General features: G+C 42.0%; 1 protein-coding gene across 1 annotated transcript; it reads left to right on the top strand.

Annotated features, from left to right (window-relative positions):
- Positions 1–1,787: 1,787 nt before the first annotated feature.
- On the top strand, positions 1,788–18,481 carry LOC140343845 (uncharacterized). Its single transcript, XM_072430740.1, has 5 exons — positions 1,788–1,877; positions 3,102–3,223; positions 13,410–14,437; positions 14,565–14,608; positions 17,396–18,481. The coding sequence occupies exons 1-5, from the start codon at positions 1,788–1,790 to the stop codon at positions 17,717–17,719; spliced, it is 1,608 nt and encodes a 535-aa protein (XP_072286841.1). The 3' UTR covers positions 17,720–18,481.
- Positions 18,482–20,227: the final 1,746 nt, after the last annotated feature.

Raw genomic sequence — 20,227 nt, 5'->3', positions numbered from 1 at the left:
ATCGTCAGGACATAAACCTCTTACCCCACTCTGGAATAATCCAGATTTTCCACCGGGTCAACACCCGGCTGACTTTAATTGGTGGATCTCCAAGGGCTTTCCACAGGTGAAAGACCTGATAGACGCACGTGCAATTCTTACATGGGATCACCTGATTAGTAACTTTGAAATTCCTTCAATGGAACATTTTCATTATAGACAGGTGACCTCATTTATTAAAACGATAATTAGACAGGCCCCGAGACCTATGCGGTCTTCCCCATTTAAAATCACCTGTTCCTCCATAGAACTAACAAGAGGACAAATTTATGTTATCTGGCCCTAGTTACCCCCACCACCAAATTACAATATATGCTAGACTGGGAAACTGAGTTGGACACCTCATGGGAATTAGAGGAGTGGTGGGATATGATATACTCTCTTGCCAAGATATCGCTGAACTCCGCTGTGGTGGAAGCTAAGTTGGCACCTTACTCCGGCTAGACTGGCAAAGATGTTTCCATAGACTTCTCCCCAATGTTTCCAAGGTTGCGATTCTAGGGGTTCTATGATACATATTTGGTGGTCATGTCCGATTGCAAGGTTTTTTGGGACAAGGTGTTCCGGATGATATCTAAAATTTTAAAGCAAGAAATTTGTATTACAGTGGAGGCGGCCTTGTTTAACAAGATTGATGTGACCCTCCCTAGACCCACGATGAAACTGCTCAGATTAATCTTACTGGCGGGCAGGATATCATTGGCTAAGGCATGGAGATCGTCTTCGATACCTCTGGATCCCATTGTTACCAAGTCAAGTTGGATTATGGTGAATGATAGACTCACCCATACCCTAAAGAATTTGCTGAACAAATTTGATGATATTTGGGAACCATGGATTTCTTTCAATAACTCATAGCTATTTATGAGTACTATCATGGTTCTAAATATGGCGAACTGATTACACTTGCTGTTGCCACTTTCTCTTCCCTACCCCTTTTCCCTTCCCTTATGGTTTGTTCCTGTTTTTTGTATCATATAATTTCCTTTTTTTCTCCTTGTCTTGTCTATCCTACATTAAATTTGGGACCCAAAGTTAGTTTTTGCACCGTTATACCAAAGATGCTTGTTATTGCTATTCTTTGATCATTCCTGATTTATATGCACTGATTTTTAATATATAGTATACTTGAAGTTTGAGGAGATAGAGTGTTTACTTTTGGTTAAGTAGTGCTGAAGGAGTTTATTGTTCAAAAGAATATGTATATCTGAAGTGTCCTTATTGTTTATAAGAATATTGTTGTACTTGTGTTTATTCCCATGGAAAAAACAATATTGAAATAAAAAATGTAGGGCTGTTGTGGATCTTTTGAAAATAACAGATTGCTGGTTGTCATGAAAACACATTCATATTAGGAGTTCTAACCTTTTGTTTTAACTTTACTTTGTCTTTTTTTGTACTGTGCCATTTCCTAGCTCTTCGGTTTGTTCCGATTGTTTTGTTTATTTCTACCCTCCTGTTGCTTCCTTGATATTGTAAGAAGAATGGCTGTTTCTTGTCCTGTACAAAGTTTCTGGTAAAAAAAAAAAAAAAAGTGGGTTGTTAAGTTGGTGGCGGGGGTGGAATCGGTCATCCATTATTTGGATGATTTTTTGTTGATCGGGTCCCCAGATAGTTCTGTTTGTAGGGTTTTGTTGGGGACGTTATAGCATGTGGCGGATTGTTTTGGGGTACCTTTGGCCGCGGCAAAAACTGAAGGCCCAGGTTTAGTGATTACATTCCTGGGCATCGAGTTAGATTCCGTGGCTATGGAGAGCAGGTTGCCGCAAGACAAGTTGGTAGCACTGAAGGCGGAAGTGGATGGGGCTTGTGACAGGAAGAAGATGCGTTTGAGAGAGGTACAGTGGTTGTTGGGGAAGTTGAACTTCACATGTAGGGTGGCGAGGATGGGTAGAATATTTTGTAGACGGTTGGCAACTGCAGGAGTCAAATCGCCGTCACACTTTGTGCGTTTGTCCAAGGAAGTGAAGGCAGATTGAATGTGTGGAAAATGTTTTTTGGTGTTGTTCAATAGGAAGCCTATGTGGTTGGAAGGGCCCATCACGGCAGTGGATTTGGAGTTGTACACTGATGCGGCAGGGTCTACGGGTTTTGGCGCCTATTTTCAGGGTAAGTGGAGTGTGGGGGCTTGGCCTCAACAGTGGGTGGAAGCAGAGCTGGTGAAGAATTTGGTGGTGCTGGAACTATTCCCTATTGTGGTGGCGATTGATTTGTGGGGGAAGGAGTTAGCAAACAGTTAGATTCCATTGTGATAACCTGGGGGTAGTACAGGCCATCAGTCTGTCAGCAGTGCAGCTGTTGAGGTGCTTGCAGCATAACATCTGTTTGCACGCCATATTCCGGGGGTTACAAATGTAGTGGCTGATGCAGTGAGGGGAGCCTTATCCAGTGAACTGTGGGGAATTGCATTGGCCCGATGGTAAAAAGGTTGGTAAGTGAGCGCACCTGAATTGTTATGCAGAGGTTTGGAGAGAGTGGGATCAGTTATGCAGGCAGTTTGGAGGTGGGCAGACAGGGGAAAATTCAGTCCACCTATTGTGGTGTTGGCTGGCGAAAGATTGTGCTAGAGGTGTGTCAGTGGGAAATAGCTGGTATGGCATTTTGGGTTAAATTGCAAGAAGTGAGGGACCTGACAAAGACATTTTTAGTAAGACAGGCAGTTAAAGGTTATAGGAAAGAGGTCTCTGGATGCTAGGAGGCCAGTTTCTTTTAGGTTGTTGGTGAGCATAGCATGGGAATGCGGGGGTTCATATGAAAGATTGCTTTTTAAGGCAGCGTTTGTCTTACCGTTTTTTGGGGCAATGAGGATTGGGAAGTTGGTTAGCCCCACCCGGGACCGGGCTGGGGGAGTAGTGTGGCAGGATGTCACTTGGTCGGAGGAGGTGAGGATCTGCAAGTCTAAAAGACTGACCAGTTTGGGAAATGTTTTGAACTACAACTTTTTCGGATGGTGGGGTCCCGTCTGCCCGGTTACGGTAGTGGGGGAATTCATCAGACGAAGGCCTAGGATAGAAGGGCCTTTGTTGTTGCATGAAAACGGGACCTTTTTGTCTCGTTTTTAGTTCATAGCAGTGTTTAGAAAATGTTTGGTGAGTATGGATAAAGATCCAAAGGGTTACTCATCCCATTCCTTTAGGACTGGGGCAGCCAGATGGGCAGACGGGGTTATTCGGAGGATTGGACGGTGGGAATCGAGAGGGTTCTGGTTGTAAATTCGGCCACATCTGTTTTAAGATAGGTGTTCAAAAAGGGGGGTTAGTTGGGGGCAGAAGGAGTTGTTGTAGGTTGGTAAACATGTTTATTACATGAGGGCACAACTGCTAAGTGTGGATAGTGGGTCACTCCTATGTGTGGTGGGGGGGCCTCAAACGAGGGGACGTACGACCGGAGGGTCGACTGCTAGGATTGCCCAGGGAGGAGGCGACAGTGTGCTGGCTGGGGGTTCATGGCATGCTATGGAGCTTTGAAGATTTGTGAAATTGGACCAGTGCCCGGATGTGGTGGTGATACATGCTGGAGGCAATGATTTAGGACAGCGATCCATGCGGGAACTGATCAGGGATATTAAAATTGAATATTTGAGGATCAGGTTAGAGATCCCGGGAGTGGCCAGAACAAGTGGGAGGGGAGCAAGGTCGGTGGGGAAGCTCAATAAGGCACCAATTAAGTAAATAAGGAGGTGGCTACGTTTGTAGCTCTGAATGAGGTATCCTTCCCGAGTGCTGTGGCGGTTTGGGTTTAGGGGGGGGTAAGAGTCCTGTTAGTCATTTGGGTAGAGCAACCCAGTAGTAGGCAGAGGAGAAAACCAAAAAGGGTATTTTCTCACAATGGATTCCTTTTTTAGAGCATTTTTTGGTGTGAATCACTAGAATATAGTTAATATTGTAATCAACAATGTGTAGATATGGGGCAAAAGGGGATTAGACACCGAGCAGACATTTACAAGGCAGTGTATTAAAAAGAGGGGGTACCCTTATAAAGTTGCAGATGGAATCTTTTCACAGGCAAAGGTCGTTCCAGGTAGCATAATGCGCAAGTTCCCAGCAAGCAATAGAAGTGCAGGATCAAGTCCAGGGCTGCTCCTATTTTAGTTCCCCTGGCTGCTGCAAATGACATTGCTAGACAGAATAAACAGAGTTTTATACTGTGATGGCACACAGATGAGATCTCCTAACATTATTCCCCTCACCAACAGTTTCAGTATTACCACTTTGCATCTCTTGTGTTGCCCAGAAGTCCACATTATATTTTGCAGAACTGTAGACTGGGGATTGTCAGGAGTAGGCAGTGGCTGGAGGGTTTTAGCTGCAGCTATGCAACGGGGGTTTAGAGTTGATAGAATGGAACCAAGTCTAGCTTCAGGGACTTACCTCGTCCCACCGCCATCCTCCAGTGTCCCGCCTGCTGGATCCCATCCTCGGGCTGCATTCACTTCCTCCCTTCTGTCCTCGAGTGCGGTGACGTTGGTGCATGCGAGGGAGGGAATTTTACATTTTGTATTGGATTCAATACAAAGATATATATGGTATATATATATTTTTATGCACCTTTGTTTTATTTTAAAGTTTATTATAAAATATTGGACATATTTTGATGAGTTTTTCTTATTATAGGCCTACAATGTAAAATAAATTTTCATAATAGACAATGTACTGCTTTTATACATATAAATCTGGAAATTAACCACCCAGGAGCATAAAATCCTCACAGAAACTGGTAACAGAGGCAATGAGTTAGCTAAGCACTTCCCCCAACACATGCATTACCCCATCTGACAGTCTGCCCAGATTTCCAATTCATGGTAGTTCTAAAATTACCAGAGTTGAAGGAATGTTCAGAAGAAAATATGTTCCCTTTTCTGAGTGGGCAGCATCCACCTTCACCAAAGCCTCAGGAGATCTAGATGTGACGGACACCGCACCCTGCGCATAGACTTTCAGCACGCTCAGCAACAGCCCACGCACCAGCAGGCTTAGAATGCCGGTCTCAAGGACCACTGTGTGTCCCCTTACTGGCACTCCAGGCAGAGGTCTCAGCAATCACAATATTTATAGTAGTGTTTTTGGGTTAGCAAGTTACACTATTTCCACTTAGAGCATGCAGCTTACACTTTATAGTTAGTAAGTAAAAACATTAAAAAAAGAAAAAACCCACCTTAAACACTAACAGTATAGCAACAGCATAAAAGAAAAGTGAAAACTGAAATACTTGGATAGAGTTAGTTTGCCTTAGTCCAGGTTGCTATGTAAAATCCAAGATATTATTCAGTCACTGGGCTCCCTGCAGTGCTGTTGTCCTTAGCAACAACATATGCTATAAGGTATCCAAGTGAGATTGATAAGGTATCAGCAAGAGCTCCCTCTGCTAGGCTTGCATGGCTTTTTCTTTACCAGCCACAGAGGTGGGACTAATACAACAATCCAATGACAGCAGGGTGGGGGCTGTCTGGGAGGCAGAATTAGAATGTTTGTGGACACATCCAAAATGCCCTTGTTCTGGCCATTATTTATAAATTCACAAGTACAGGTTTTATGAACTGCCAACCCCCAGATTATTGAGCAGCACTAAATAAGGAGTTTACAATGACAAACTAGGCATGTCTGGGACTAAATTGTTTACCAGACCAGGCTAATTATGGTTTCCAGGCTTTCCTGAGGCCTCGGAGAATAGTTCTTGAGCTCAATATGCTCACTATAATGATCCAGCTACAGATCAGCCAACTACTACATTATACAGAATGGTAAATTGGAAGTGTAAAGATTAATAAATGTGTTTCAGAATACAGCTCAATCAGAGGCCACTCTACTAGCATTATCTGAATATTACGACACCTGGAAACACAAAGCTCCAAATTTGACATTGTGTGTTGTAAACTAGAATGGCTGGGAAGGATGCTGGTTGTCTGATCAAGAAATATATAAGGGGACATTTTTGACCCTGAGCTGTTGTACTTAACACAGCCAAAGACAAAAAAAAAAACAAACAAAAAAAAAAAAACCACACAACATTGTATTTTGAGGGGAGAGCAAACATTAAAGAGAGGCCCGTAGCCGTAAGAATTAGGCGCAGGGTCACATGACCGGGTGCTAGGCCTAGCCCAGAGCTTTTAAGGGGTTAAGAAAAAGGTAGTGTTGCTAGAGGGGGCTGGGCTAGTATACAACGTGGGGTAGGAGGAGATTAGGAATGGGAGATGTTAAAAGGGCTGGATGATAGTGAGAGGCCCTCTTTTGGAAAGAAAAAGTTTCCCACCCACCCTCCCTCTTATGTTTAGGTAGAGTTGAGAGTTGGGTTCGTTTTAGCAGTTGGGGTCTTGGAAGGCAGGGATTCAGTGTATTGGAAAAGTGGTGGATTTTGGCAGGGGGGATCCCCTTTGGGGGGGTCTCCCCCTTTATGGTGAACGGATGATTATGGCTCCTGAAGGCAGTGCTGGGCAGCTAAGGGCCAAGGTGGAGATGTTGGAAGAGTTCAATTCTTGTTGGGTGGGATTTTGCCTTCTGAGACCTGCAGCTTGGTTGTTTGGGTGTATAATTGGGAGTTTGTTAACATTATGGATACTGTTATAATGGTTATGTATTATTAAAAGGGGAATTAAGTTGTTGGTTCATTAAGCTATATTCACTGTAATATGTTAACATTATATAATCCCGTTTTAATAATAATTATATTAATAAGGGAATGTTGTGTTAATTTATGTTAATGTATGCTTATCAATGTGTAAAACGTAATTTTATTTGGCATTTATTTTATTTGGATATTTGTTTGTTAATTATTTGGAAAGGGAACTTTATTTAATGGTGTTTTAAATAAACGGCTGCTTGCCAGCCAATTTAAAATCCAAGATTTTGTTTTGGGGTATTTAATGGGGGGGGAGTGGCTGGTAAGCAGGGGGAGGTTTGGAAGTAGGCGGTAGTTATGACAATGGTGTTTATAAAGGATGGGCTAGAAGGTCCGAGCTACCCTGGTCATGTTATCTTCAATATTACACTAGATGTTGCTTTTCTTTGCTGCAAAGGTGACTGACCAATAGCTAATACACATAGGTTCAGGTAAGTTAACAAGTGGAATTTCAGAGAGTGGGCCAGAGATTATCCATAAATTTACTGGCAGCACCGCTATCCAGGAATACCTGGAAATGCTTAGCAGAAGAATTCCAGGCAAACTAAAATAGTAAAAGACAAGATGAGACTTTAATAAAATACCTGTCTGCCTAGGTGGGTGTCCAGGGGCCCACCTAGGCACTGAAGTTTCTCTGGCTTTTTCCATGAACAGGATAGCACAAAGTGACCAGGTCCTCCACAGCATAGACAGAGCCCTAGGGACCTTCCCAACCTTTCTGTGGTTGACAACTGCATCGGCTCCTCGGCCATAGAAGGAGGACTGGGCTCAGAGGTGGTAGGGGTTCCTGGGACTAGCAGATATAAATATCCTCCTTAATGACATTGGACAGACCCAGGCAGCAAAATTGACTGCAGCGTGTAGTATCATTCCACTGAACTAACAGCCCAGCTGTAAAACTCTGCAGCATACTCCTCAATTGTCCCGAGGTCCTGTTGAGGAGAGCAGCCGCAGCTGGAAATAAAACTTGCAAGCATTCATGAAGTTTGTAAAGCTTTGTCATTAACTGTAAATTCTGGTAAATCTTGGGATCTACAACAGGATTCTGTCTTTTAATCTCCTGAGCAGCCACACACTGTCAGTTGATTTACAGTATCTGTCAGGAGCCAGACTTGTTCGTAGAGATCCTCCATGGCAGGGAGTAGTTGAATGGTCTGTTGAAATATAAGGCCCTGGCCAGCACCAGTCCTCACCAGACATCAGTCCCCCAATCTAACACTGCAGTCTTCACCTTTAGCAAGCCCCCGCTCAGCCTCGAGAGACTGGTTGTGTCTCCCAGCACACGGTTGCCCCCAGGACTTACTGCACAAGGGATGGTGTCTGGGGATGGACTGGCAGCAAGCCAGGAGCCCACAGATAGCAGTACCAATATTCCAACAGAGCCAAGTCCAGAATACAGAGCAGAGGCCATACACAGCATAAATGTCCACCAAACAAAGTACACAGGGCAGAGTCAAAGGCATAGGCCATCCAGGCAGCAATACTTGCAAGGTCAGACCCAATGGCTCACAATAAACACAGCACAGATGGCTACAACAAGTACTGGGCACCGGGAGCAGAGAGGCTATAAAGCCCCAGCAGCCAATAGCAGTGCAGGATTGAGTCCGGAGCTGATCAGCCTCTAGAATCCCCTTCAGCTGTGCACAGCCTAACAATGGATGCTGGGTGTGATAATGGGGATAACATGCTGATCTCCCATTAAATGTTTTAAAAAAAAACACAGTACAAATAAATGTACAACAGACCATGGTCACACATTTCCCTTATCAGATATTTCTTGATCTAACAACCAGCATCCTTCCAGACCCTCTAATTTACAACACATTGTAAAAGTTGGAGTTGTGTGTCTCCAGGTGTCATAATACTCAGATAATTCTAGAAGAGTGGCCTCTGATTGAGCTGTAGTCTGAAACCAATTAAATATTAATCTTTATATTTCCAATATACCATTCTGTATAAAGATAGTATTTGGCTGATTTGGAGTTGGATCGTTATGGTGAGCATTTTGAGAACTAGTCTCCTAGGCCTCAGGAAAGCCTGCAAACCATATTTAGCCTGTTATGGTGAAGTCCCAGACATGCCTAGTTTGGTCTCTGGGAATGACTTATTTTGTGCTGCTGAATAAACTGGGGGTTGGCAGTTTATAAAATTTGTTCTTGAAATGATCAATAATGGCTAGAACAAGGGTATTTTGGAAGAGTTCACAGAGCATCATAATCCATGTGGAATCCATCTTGTTGCTAAGGACAACAGCACTGACACATTGAGCACTGCAGGGAGCCCAGTGACTGACTGATAACTTGGACTTTACTCAGCAACCTGGAACAAGGCAAACCAACTCTAAGTATTATTTCAGTTTTCTGTTTTGTTTTATGCTGTTGCTATTGTTCTGCTATTGTTCTTTGATTAGTCTTTTCTTTCTGTATTTGTTTTTGCACTGTTTTTGTATGTTTTTACTTAATAAACACTATAAAAATGTAAGCTGAAGTAGATATAGTGTAACTTGCTAACCCAAAAACGCTACTATAAACATTGTGATTTCTGAGACATCCCTGTCTGGAGTGGCAGCGGGTGACAGTATTAAAGAAGCAGAATCATAACTGTGGTTGTCAAGGGTAACAGTGTGTGCTTCCTTCTAAGCAGATGTTGGTAGTCTACCTGTGATGGTGTGTTTGGCAAAGGGTAACAGAGTGGTAAACCTTGTACCCCATGATGGCCCTTCTCAGCCTTCTGGTGTGTGGACTGTTGTGGAGCGTGCCGGAAAGTCTATGTGCAGGGTGCGGGCTGAGAGGCGTTCATGATACAGGACTTTCTGTCCCCTGTTAATGGCATTCAGCCTGCACTACAATTTGATTACCAAGGGAAATTGCTGCACTTATGGTCTAGTTATAGATAATAAAAAAAATGCTGCTTTCTCTTACCTTCCATGTGCTCTCCTGTCTCTATACAGTTAATCTGTCCTGTCTGTCCCTCCCTCAAAGTACACAGGGGCCCACAAGCCCGGGAACTAACCCGTCATTACATCTTCCCTTAGCCACTGAGGCCATGCGTTAACAACGCCAAGCTTTTTTCTCATGTTTTTTCAATCAAGCGTGTCAGCAAATCTGCGCCCTGACTGAGAAAACATCGCACCCAATACGGCCCAATCAATGCTCCAAGACAAGCCAATCACAGCGGGAATCCCGTTGCACCACCTCAGTCTGTGGGACATAGGGGTAAGTCACGGTTCTTTAGACCAATCACACTTTAGTGGGTGTGGTCATCAGCTGCTTGCATTGAAATTGCTTGAGTGTGGGTGTGGTTTTGTTGAGGAGGCAAGTCCTAGGTGGGGGAAGTGCGCTACCTTCCTCCAAAGGTGCGTTTCCTTCCTCCAGGGTAGCGTCTAGAATGGAGTTGTTTAGGCTTAGTCTACACAGAAATTTTCCCCAGGGTTTACCCTGAGGCATTTAAAGTCCATGTTTGTAATTCCCATGCATTCCAAGGGGCTAATCTACACCAGGACCTTTCCTTGAGGCACGGTAATGAGCATTCTCCATAACGATATTTACCAACCTTAAAACGTAGGTTTAACATGGTAGCCCGCCAAAAACACGTTTACCCGCGTCCATTACTATGGCACAGATGTTTTCCAGTGTTTAACGCAGTATGAATGTTTACATGTGTTTTTAAAAACGTCCGTGTAGACCCAGCCTTAGAAGAGGCTCTCCCTCAGAGTATTTTTCTGTTTAGTCAGACAGTTTTCCTTTTGACCTGAAGGTGGGGTTGAAGCACCAGGCTGAATGACAATGAGCTTCTTGGCCAGGTGGGGGAGCTAAAGAGGCCTGGGGATGATCAGGTGTAATTGTCTCAATTGAAATGCATCCTGGAAAATAGGCCGGGGATATAAATTCCCAGCCTGCTCATTGCTGGGTCTCTGTTGTTGACTAGTGAGCCGGTAGGAGGGCTAAGGTGAATGGTGAGTAAGGGCAGACTTTGTTGGAACAGCTGTATGGTTAGGGCCTTAGAGTTCTGCATAGCACTAGGTTGGGTAGGATTGTTAGTGGAGGAAACTAAAAGTTAGAGGCCAAGCTTTATTTGTGCTGTTTGTTTTATTTTGCCTGTTTTTTTGTGTGTGTGAATAGTATTAGTGTATATAAACCCTTGTTGCATAGATAATCTGTTTCCTGTTTGAAACACTATGGGTGTTGTGTCGGTATGATTTAAGGTTTCATGAATTTAACCTGAGTATATTTCACCATTGTTCCTTTTTATGTCATACTGTTATGATTGTTAGTTTATAAGTCTACTCTTCTGTGTTTATGCATGGTCTGTTTTTGTACTATATAGAAGGTGAAAACTTCTCCTGAACATTACCATAATCACTGAGGTTGTATCGCATGGGACAGACCATGCTAAAAGGACAGAATAATTACTGTGAATGTCAGGAGTAAGCCTTCATGCTTATCTTATCACATGATGGCAGATTACCTGTTAGTATAGCAAGGGTTAACAGATCACTCAACAATGTCATGTGATGGCCTTCTCAGCCTGCCCATGCTTAGAATGTTGCTCACTTGGCTGGAAAGTCTATGCACAGGGTGAACCTGAGCAGTAGATTTTTATACTACAGTGTACAATGCTCATCCAACATGAAAGATGAAGGTGAAGCATTAAAGAGCAGAAGAATATACTGAATGCACAGCACTAGATCTAGGTCACTAGAATCACATTGTGGTGTTGACCATCTCTGAGCATTTTAATTTAATGCTCATCCATCTTCCTTTTTAAGCTCCTTTTTGGTTAATATTGGCAGCTATTATTTTCAGAAAGTGTACAGCAGTGGTAATCATTGTATCCCTCACATACCCCCAATTATGATCACTAAAATTTTGGTGGGACAAAATGATACAAACAGCTGTCATGAGCTCTCAATGTGTACTGGGCAAACTGGCTACTGAAGGAATGCTTACCTTGATTTACCTGCCAGTCATACCGTACAGGACAGCAGATTTCAGAAGCTTTTAGAATCCTAGCAATGAAAATGAGAATTTGCAGTCACAAGCTGTTGCTAATATTAAGGCTTTTAAATAAGCTTTATACTCACCCGCCCAGGGGCTGTTTAGAAAATCTTTGTTTGATCTACCAGAAGTGTCAGCTGTAAATGCTTGATCACCTGTTGCATTGGGTGAGCTCTCCTGCTGTCCTTTATATTACAACACAAGGCCAAATAGGGGCTGGTGAAAGAAATCACAACAGGATGCTGACATGACTTGTTTAGTGGAATCACATCTTGTGTCAGCTTTCCAGTGTGTGTGTAAGATTTTATCCCCTCTGCTGCTTATTTGAAATGTTGCTTGTTCTGTGCTTTCAGGGCTGCAGTTTATGAACAATCTAACTTACTGCGGTGGAGCAACTTGCCTCCTGGAGATACCTCGGACATTTAAGGCAATTAGGATTTGTTTGGTGGAATATCACATCTTACTTGTGTCAGCTTTCCAGGTTGTCACATCAAATGTCTTCCCCAATTCATTTTACCAGAAGACGTGTTATTGTATCCTGACCAGAGGATGCCACGCAGTGCAATTCTGTGACAGCCAGGATACCAATCAGTAGGCTTGAGTTTAAGTGGGGTTTTGCCACAGAACATCGACCCAGACCCATCTACAGCAGAAGACGGCACCGCAGCTCCTAAACCCATGATGACCGTTTTCCTATTCAACCAAAATTAAGTTCTTAGATTTTTGTGAAAATCTTTAATAATTTTATATGACTTTCCAATTCTTTAGCGATGACGTGATAGAATAATTTAGTTTCTAAAAATACATTCCTGTAACCTGTATCTGTCCAATGAAAAGACATTTACCATTATTGTGAGAGGTCTGCCAGCCCGTTGCAAGTGAATTTACAATATGAGAAGGGCTCCCAGGGTTGCCTGCTTGGGGAATCCCCTGACGGCCAGCAGAGTGACATTGGTGCAGCCTGTAAAATTTTAGTTTTAACCCAAAATCCAATTTTAAGAACTTTCTTTTTTTTTCTGTGCTGTATCAGATGAAGAGGAAGCCACGCAGGCGTACATCCTGAGTTCCACGTGGGCAGAGCCAGACATTTTTAAACGTAAGTCTGTGCTCTGAGTGTCCGCCACCTTTTTTAGAATTTTAGGTCACAAACCAGAATAGTTATGCAGCACGTGAAGGGAGAACTGCTGAACTCCATATATCTAGAGCTGGCTTTGGCTAGTGCTGTTGGCAGTGTATTCTCAGAAGTACAGTTCAGGTTCACTTTACTGCAGACAATGGTTGAATGTTATGAGTACCAAATATGGGTAATAATTTTGCAAGTAAACATTTCACTCCTCTGTCAATATTCTTTGTACATGCAGCCATCTGTAACTTTTTTGTGATTGAAAAATCCTTTTACTTCTATGTAAACAAGTCGTCTTGTTAAAATGCAGGTCCCTCAGATCCTGTAGGAGTTCTACAAATCTCTACTGTAACTTGTAAGTACATCAGTATATGCCATCCTAATCTTTTATTTTGAATTTTTAGTGAAGGTTGGGGTATAGTTTTTAGCTATGTTTGCTTAACATGCCACAGAATTGTTTTTTCCACTTGCAATTTTATAACTGAAGCTGGGATTTCTATGTAAACCTCAACTTAGGGGCCTTCAGCCACATTACACCACTTATTAATTACACCACTGTCTCCCTCATAGGGACTAATTAAATATTACAGACTTCAAAACTTTGTGATCTTAAATACTTGGAATTTATAATTAAGAAAACTACTTTTTTTTTTTTACAAGTCTAAGGAGGAAGAGGATGATGAAAATGCTGTAGCAAAGACTCAGTTATTCTGTCTGCAGACAAATGACTCGCCTGGTCCCAGCATCAAGGTGACCCCTCAACATGAAGAGGAGGATGTGGATAACCAGCAAGAAATGCAACCTCCCAGTATTGTGAATGGATCAGGAAGGGAAGATCAGGAGACACCCCAGGGAGCAACATCACAGGCAGACACTGAACCAGTCTCTCAGAATATGTCAACTAAACCTTCAGATGAATCGGGGACATGGTTACACCTGAAAAGAGATGTTCCAGCTTCAAATTGGATGAAGTGCCTTCAGACCGAAGGAGAGACCAGCAATATAAAAGATGATGCAACGCAAGATGAGCTGGAAGCCACACAGTCTTACATAATGGACTCCCTGAACATAAAGCGACACCCTAAACAAGATCATGCCTCATTGTCATTGCAGGATGATAACACTAGGCTCTGTGAATTGGCAGCCCCATCCACAAATGACCAACCTAGAGACCCAATTAACTTTGAGGCACTGACCGTCCCTGCAACCCAAAACACTTCTCCAGTTCCAAGCATTCCTGGAGCAGATTCGTCAGTGACCGCAACGGAGAGCCTAGTTACAGTATTGCCTAGTTCAGAGTCTCTGGGTTTTGTTGGTCGACATTCTGTTGAGTGCACTGGTGATACGCTAGTCTCGGGGACAAACAAATCTGTAGTACCGGCAACAGAAAGCCCACTCAAAGAACTAAACAACATGGAAACACAGGTCACTGATGATGGTGCCACTCAAGCTTTAAGTTTAGACCTTCCAGTGTTTGATGCTAATGCCCATGGAAACAATCTGGAAGAATCTTTCACTGCTGATGCTGCCCAATCCTGTAGCGTAGATGTGGAAGGCACTGCAGATCATGAAGCACCAACTAGCGGTGGTATTCTGTTGACCGTGCAGAAGTGGAAAGACAAGTTGACGGACACAGAAAAAGGAAAGCCATCATTTAATAGAGGTGAGATTTGTAGTGGTTTTCAGATTGTTGACATGCAGATTAACCACCTGGGCGTTTCACTGATGTCTGGATTTCTGTACCAAAAGCGGTACACTGTTTTTCATGAATTTTTTTTTTTTTTTTGTAGGTCTGAGCAGAAGAAAGAAGGAGCAGCCTGATAGGAGTACAGAGGTGAGAAGTTTAGGACACTTTGCAAACTGTTGGTTTCCGAACCATAGCCTGTGTATCATAGGTGGGCCATAGAAATGCCCAGACACTCAGCTGTTGCACATACACACTGTGCATGTATTAAAGGTTGAAACATTCTCTCCTAGGGTGCACAAGTTTTGATTGTTCCTGACTAAACTGTGTGACATGATGCATGCACAGTGCATCAACAGGGAGGCCAAGAGAAAAATCCTTTCTTAGCAACTTAGATGTGGTTTAATAAACCTCCTGACCTTTTAAAGGCACAGTTGATATATTCCATGGACTACTTAGCAGTGCCCTCATCTAGTTTCAATGAAAGGAATGCAGGGAGGAGACTGACTGTGCACATGACCTTTAGATCCAGGGTGGAGGACAAAATCGGCTGGATCAGCTCTAGGAGCAAGACCAAATGTAGTAACATTGTAAAATGAATTGAATGATGCCCTATTGTACAGCAACTTCAAATAGTATAGGAGCAGACTTTACCCTGTAGCTTTGTGATTTTTACCAATGACAAAGTAACTGACTACTAGTAGATATATTTTGTGATTCAGGTTTTCTTACATGATATCTGAAAGTTACAGGAACACCAATAGACCTCCCCCATCTTTGATGGTTTTTGTTCTTGAAATCACCAGTGAAAAAAAACATATTTGGCTGTGCTTTAATCTTCATTGGGACTCTGCAGTGCTGTCATGTAAAGGAAGGACTGGACAGTCATTTTGCTATTTGGAATCCTGGGATTCCATGATCTGCTCTGGCCATTGATTGTAGCTCTATTTTTCTGCAAGCCTTCAGACTTTTATACGTAGTAACACAGAAAACAACAAAACAGGAAAATGTTTTTCAACCACAAGCTTAACAAAAAGTTAAGTTGAACCTTAACTTGCATGTAGATAATAAAAAGTGGCTGCCAGATAAAATTAACCTCTGAAAAGCCTTATGTTGGAAGGCCTTGCCACATAGGTCCTTTCATTAATGGTTTGGGGAAGAATGTCATAATGTGTCAACACTCATTGATAATTTATTAGCTCGGCTCTTTCCTATGCAGTTTGATGTGCTGAACTAAGTTTTATTATTATTCACAGGTGTTTTAAAGTACAGTTAAGTATCAAGACAAGTAATACCTGTCATTAGTTTTGCCATTTCTCTGTGTTAAATGTGTCAGGTCACCAAAGTGAGATTTTATTTTAGGTGAACAATCTCAGGTTGTTTAGGTGAACAGATGGAGTAGGCAGGATCTCCGAATGGTTCTTTGTCTAAAGAGGAAGTAAACCCCCCCAAAAAAAACATCAAAAATTTGCTGATCTCGCTGCGCATGCAGGTATCCCGGCTTGCTCTGCTCTACCATTCATTCTAAATCCCATTCATAACGGGATGGTGCTGTACCATAAAAAAAACACAGAATTTTTACTTAAAAGTGTAGACAACCCTTTAATTTAAAGTGAAATTTCTCAGTTTAAGTACTTTTATTTCCAGCCTTTGCTTTGTCTGCCACAGTCATCTTGTTGCTGCAAGCTTTATATTGTAACATTTAAAGCTTAGGAATATGCAATGTCCTTGAGACTTTGGAATAGTTGAAGAGTCAAAGAGCTATTTAACAACTGAGAAAGCTATTTGCCTGCATCTGTACAATTCTATTAAATAAGAATCCAGACACAGGATTTTTTAAGGGGACTTTTTAGGCACAAACACACACAATATATATATATTCTCTATATCCATGTTCTCCACAGAAATTTTTTTTCACTGGGGTGGGGAGAAAATGTATCTGGGCGGTAAAGTGGCCAGGGCTAGACACGGCAAATGTGATGCTCCTAGTTAATTATGCCATAGGTAGCCCCTGCTATTGTGTCAGTGTTCTACCTGCCCCCTATACTTCGTTCCAACTTTCTAATGCCTGGCTTGTTAGAATGTACAATTTTTTTTTCTATTTCTTTATATTATAACCCCACAGTCCAGTGCTATGTACTTTAATCCAATTACCTTGAGTTCCATGTTTTAATAGTGTAATACCTTGTAGTATAATATTGCAATCAATGTGGCTCAACAAATTGGGCTTAGTTCACATTGGCAGTAAAAAAAAAAAAAAAAAAAAAATGCCCCTCTTGAGTGACTACTTGGCAACTGCTGGGCACCTGGGATTGGTAACAGGCAGTTAGCGGAGCTTTTCAAGCAGCAGTGGTTCCTGGCGAGAGGTAACTGAGAGGTAAACGCAGCAAATGCAACCTTACTGCCAGTGTGAATTCAGTCTAATTTCAGATGTCACCCCCCTAGCGCTATACCTAGGTAACACAAAGCGCATCATACATGTGATTGCAGATCGGGGCAGGACAGCCAGTGCCCACCTCCCAGCACTGCCAAAAACAAAAAAATTGAAAATGCAAATCCCTTGCTTTTTTGCTTCTCTGTGGTTCTGTTTGATGCCAATTTCATATCTATGGAAGCCCTAAATAATCTTTGTTTCTGCTATGAGCATTTAGATTTTTATTAATCACATATATGTATGTTCCTAACCTTTTTACGTACTGTTGTGGAATGTAATTGAAGTTGTGTGTGTGTATATATGCAGAGTATGCCTAAAGGTTTTTTTTTTTATTTTTTTTTTTTTTTAGGAAAATTTAATATTTTGTATTTAGGGATGTGACACTTTTTGCATTAAGACTAAGAAGCTGGAAGATTTGGTATGCGATATAAACTGTTAGAGAAAAAAAAAAAAGATTATTTTGCTGTGATTGGACTCAGAATGATAATGTTGTTGTTTCATAGATTTTAACAGGCAAGCTACAGGTGCCAGAAGTTGCATCAGTACATTTAACACTAGATGAAGCCGTTGAACTGGGTGTTTGTGAATCTGAACAGCCAACACTGGGTAATGCGGTCTCTGAGATGATAGAGGAAAGCAAGCCAGAAAAAGTAACTCTGAGAAGAGGAAGGAGGAGAAAATCAACTGAAAACCCTGACAGTAAAACAAGAGATGAGTTGGTTGTTCCAACAACTTACCGAAAGAGAACCAGCAGAATGGTCTTAGACGTTGAACAATCAACCTCAAATGAGGTAAGGAACCAAGCAGGAAGAGTGCAGTTAATATGAAAGAAGAAAAGCAAGACGAAACAGAAGACCTTGATTCAACCTCAACAAAGTGTAAGGATGAGGATATCTCTAAAGCCTTTCCAGAAAATCAAGACACTCCTAAATCAGAAAATGTCAGCAGACCTACTACAATTGAAAGGAGTGCTGGCCAAATAGATAGTGACCAAGAAAGAGATCTTCTCTCAATCGCTTTGAAGCCTAGTGGAAGTGAAAATGAAATTGTCTTAGCATCTGCAAAAAATACTGAAAATGAGTCCAGAATTCTGGAGCTCCCAGAACAATAGGAGTCTATTTCTGCTCCTCCTCCGAAGAAGCCGGTCAGAGGCAAAAGACAAGATGCCCCAAAAGCAATACAGGATGATACACAAGAAACTGAGTTGATTAGTACTCCTTTGGAAAAACAAGGGGACTTGAAGGGTCCAACCTCCAGAACACCTAAATCACATGAAGGTGACGATACAAACGCGAGTCAGAATAAGGAAGCTGATCAAACTGGTCCAGAGGCACAACATTTTGGGAATACAAGACCAATAAGGCGACTGAGTAATGTAAAAGGAGAGGTTAAAGAAGGATCACAAATAGGAGAGCAACCTGGGAAATTGCTATCCAAAAGGGCCACAAGGGGTAATCAGAAAAAAGAAAAAAATAGCCAGCAAGCATTGGAGGACAATCCAGACACTAGCACACTTTCCAAGAGAACACAACAACGCTCTTGAGCGGAATTTCCAAAATCAGGGCAAGTGACAGAGGTGGAAAAGACTGGGGAAGATGACACTGTTCAGCAAACAAGGAAAACTTGAAGCTACAGAGAGGAGCAGAAAACTGACGGCAATGAAGAAAGCCTAGAGAGTTCCAGCACAGCCGAAGCCCAAACAAAAATAACTAGAAGAGGTAGTAGAAGGGTGGCTGTTATTGATCAAAAAGAAATTGTGAAAGAAACGGTCACTAGAAAAAGGAGGTATTCAAAACATGATACCCAATTAGAAAATTAACCCAAAACATCTGCGAGGGGAAGAAAGGTTTTAAAGCAAGAGGACGCTGAAGAGACAACTACAGAAATCATTAAAGAGGCTAAGGCTGCACAAAACACCTTTCATAGAACAAGGAGTGGTAAAAGGGCTAATGAGAAAATGGGAATGGAGCATGAACCAGATAAGGAGGTCTCGCAATCACAAATATCTTCAAAAAAGTAGAAAAAAGGCCTCCAATGATAGCCATACACTTATGGAAAAACAGAGCCAAAAGACAAAGTAAATGAAGCTACAGAGAAGACAGAAAATGAAATACCATCATATGATGCGACGCCAAGGAAGGGAACACCACCAGCCAAAGAGACTGCTCAGGTGTTCACCCCAGTGGCCAGCAGAAAGAGAGGGAAGGTTCCAAAAGCAGAAGTTGAGGAAAAAGTCAGATGACGGTCAAGGTGCTGAGGAAGAAGTTCTGGCACGTAAGAGAGGAAGAGCACATAAAATGATCCAAGCAGCAATAAACATGTAAATATAATAAATGTTTGTGGGTTGCTTTCAATTCTGACAACCAAATAGCTCCTATTTTTTCCCCACAGGCATTAGCTTTCCAAACATGCCCTCCCTCGCTTTTTTGCTTTTCTCTGGTTCTGTTTAATGCCAATTTCATATCTATGGAAGCCCTAATTAATCTTTCTTTCTGCTATGAGCATTTAGATTTTTATTAATCACATATATGCATGTTCTTATACTTTTCATAATCAACAGTACATAAAAAGGTTATTTTTCTTCTGTGGCCTGTAATTGAAGTTGTGTATATATTCAGAGCATGCCTAAAGTCCCTTATAAAGAAAAAAGGAATTTTTTTTTTTTAGGTAACACTCTTTCCATTAAGACAACTGTCACTAGAAAAAGGAAGTATTCAAAACCTGATAAACAATTGATCAACCCAATGTGAGGGGAAGAAGAGGGAAGGTTCCAAAAGCAGAAGGTAAACTCCAGAGGAAAAAGTCAGATGACGGTCAAGGTGCTGAGAAAGAAGTTCTGGCACGTGAGAGATGAAGAGCACATGAAATGATCACAACAGATCACACTCACACAAGTGCTAGTGGTGGGGTGAGTAGCGTCCACATAAAAAGCTAATATTTTCATCTTGCACATAGACTACAATGAGAAGTACAAAAAACTGTATGTCAGGTTATATAAAAAAAGATCAGTACATGTCCCCATAACATGCACATGGTGTTTTATTCCTTTTAAAACCCTGTGAGTACAAAAAATACTTGTTGTTCTGCCATATATGCACTCGGCATTTTTTTTGTAGTCTGAATTGAGGACATTGCAAACAGGTATTAGAAAAGCAGATAAAACCTGAGAAAATGGTTCATTCCTAGTGGTTACTGTGACGAACATCCTCTAAGCATAGACTTTCCAAAACGTTCCCCAACAGTCCACCCACCAGCAGACTGAGAAGGGCCGTCACAGAGCAAGGTTAACCACTGTTATCCCTTGCCAAACACACCATCACAGGTAGACTGCCATC

Source organism: Pyxicephalus adspersus, chromosome Z (assembly GCF_032062135.1).
Source record: "Pyxicephalus adspersus chromosome Z, UCB_Pads_2.0, whole genome shotgun sequence".
Taxonomy (NCBI): domain Eukaryota; kingdom Metazoa; phylum Chordata; class Amphibia; order Anura; family Pyxicephalidae; genus Pyxicephalus; species Pyxicephalus adspersus.
Note: the sequence above shows the minus strand (reverse complement) of the source record. Positions and strands in the feature narration are given on the sequence as shown.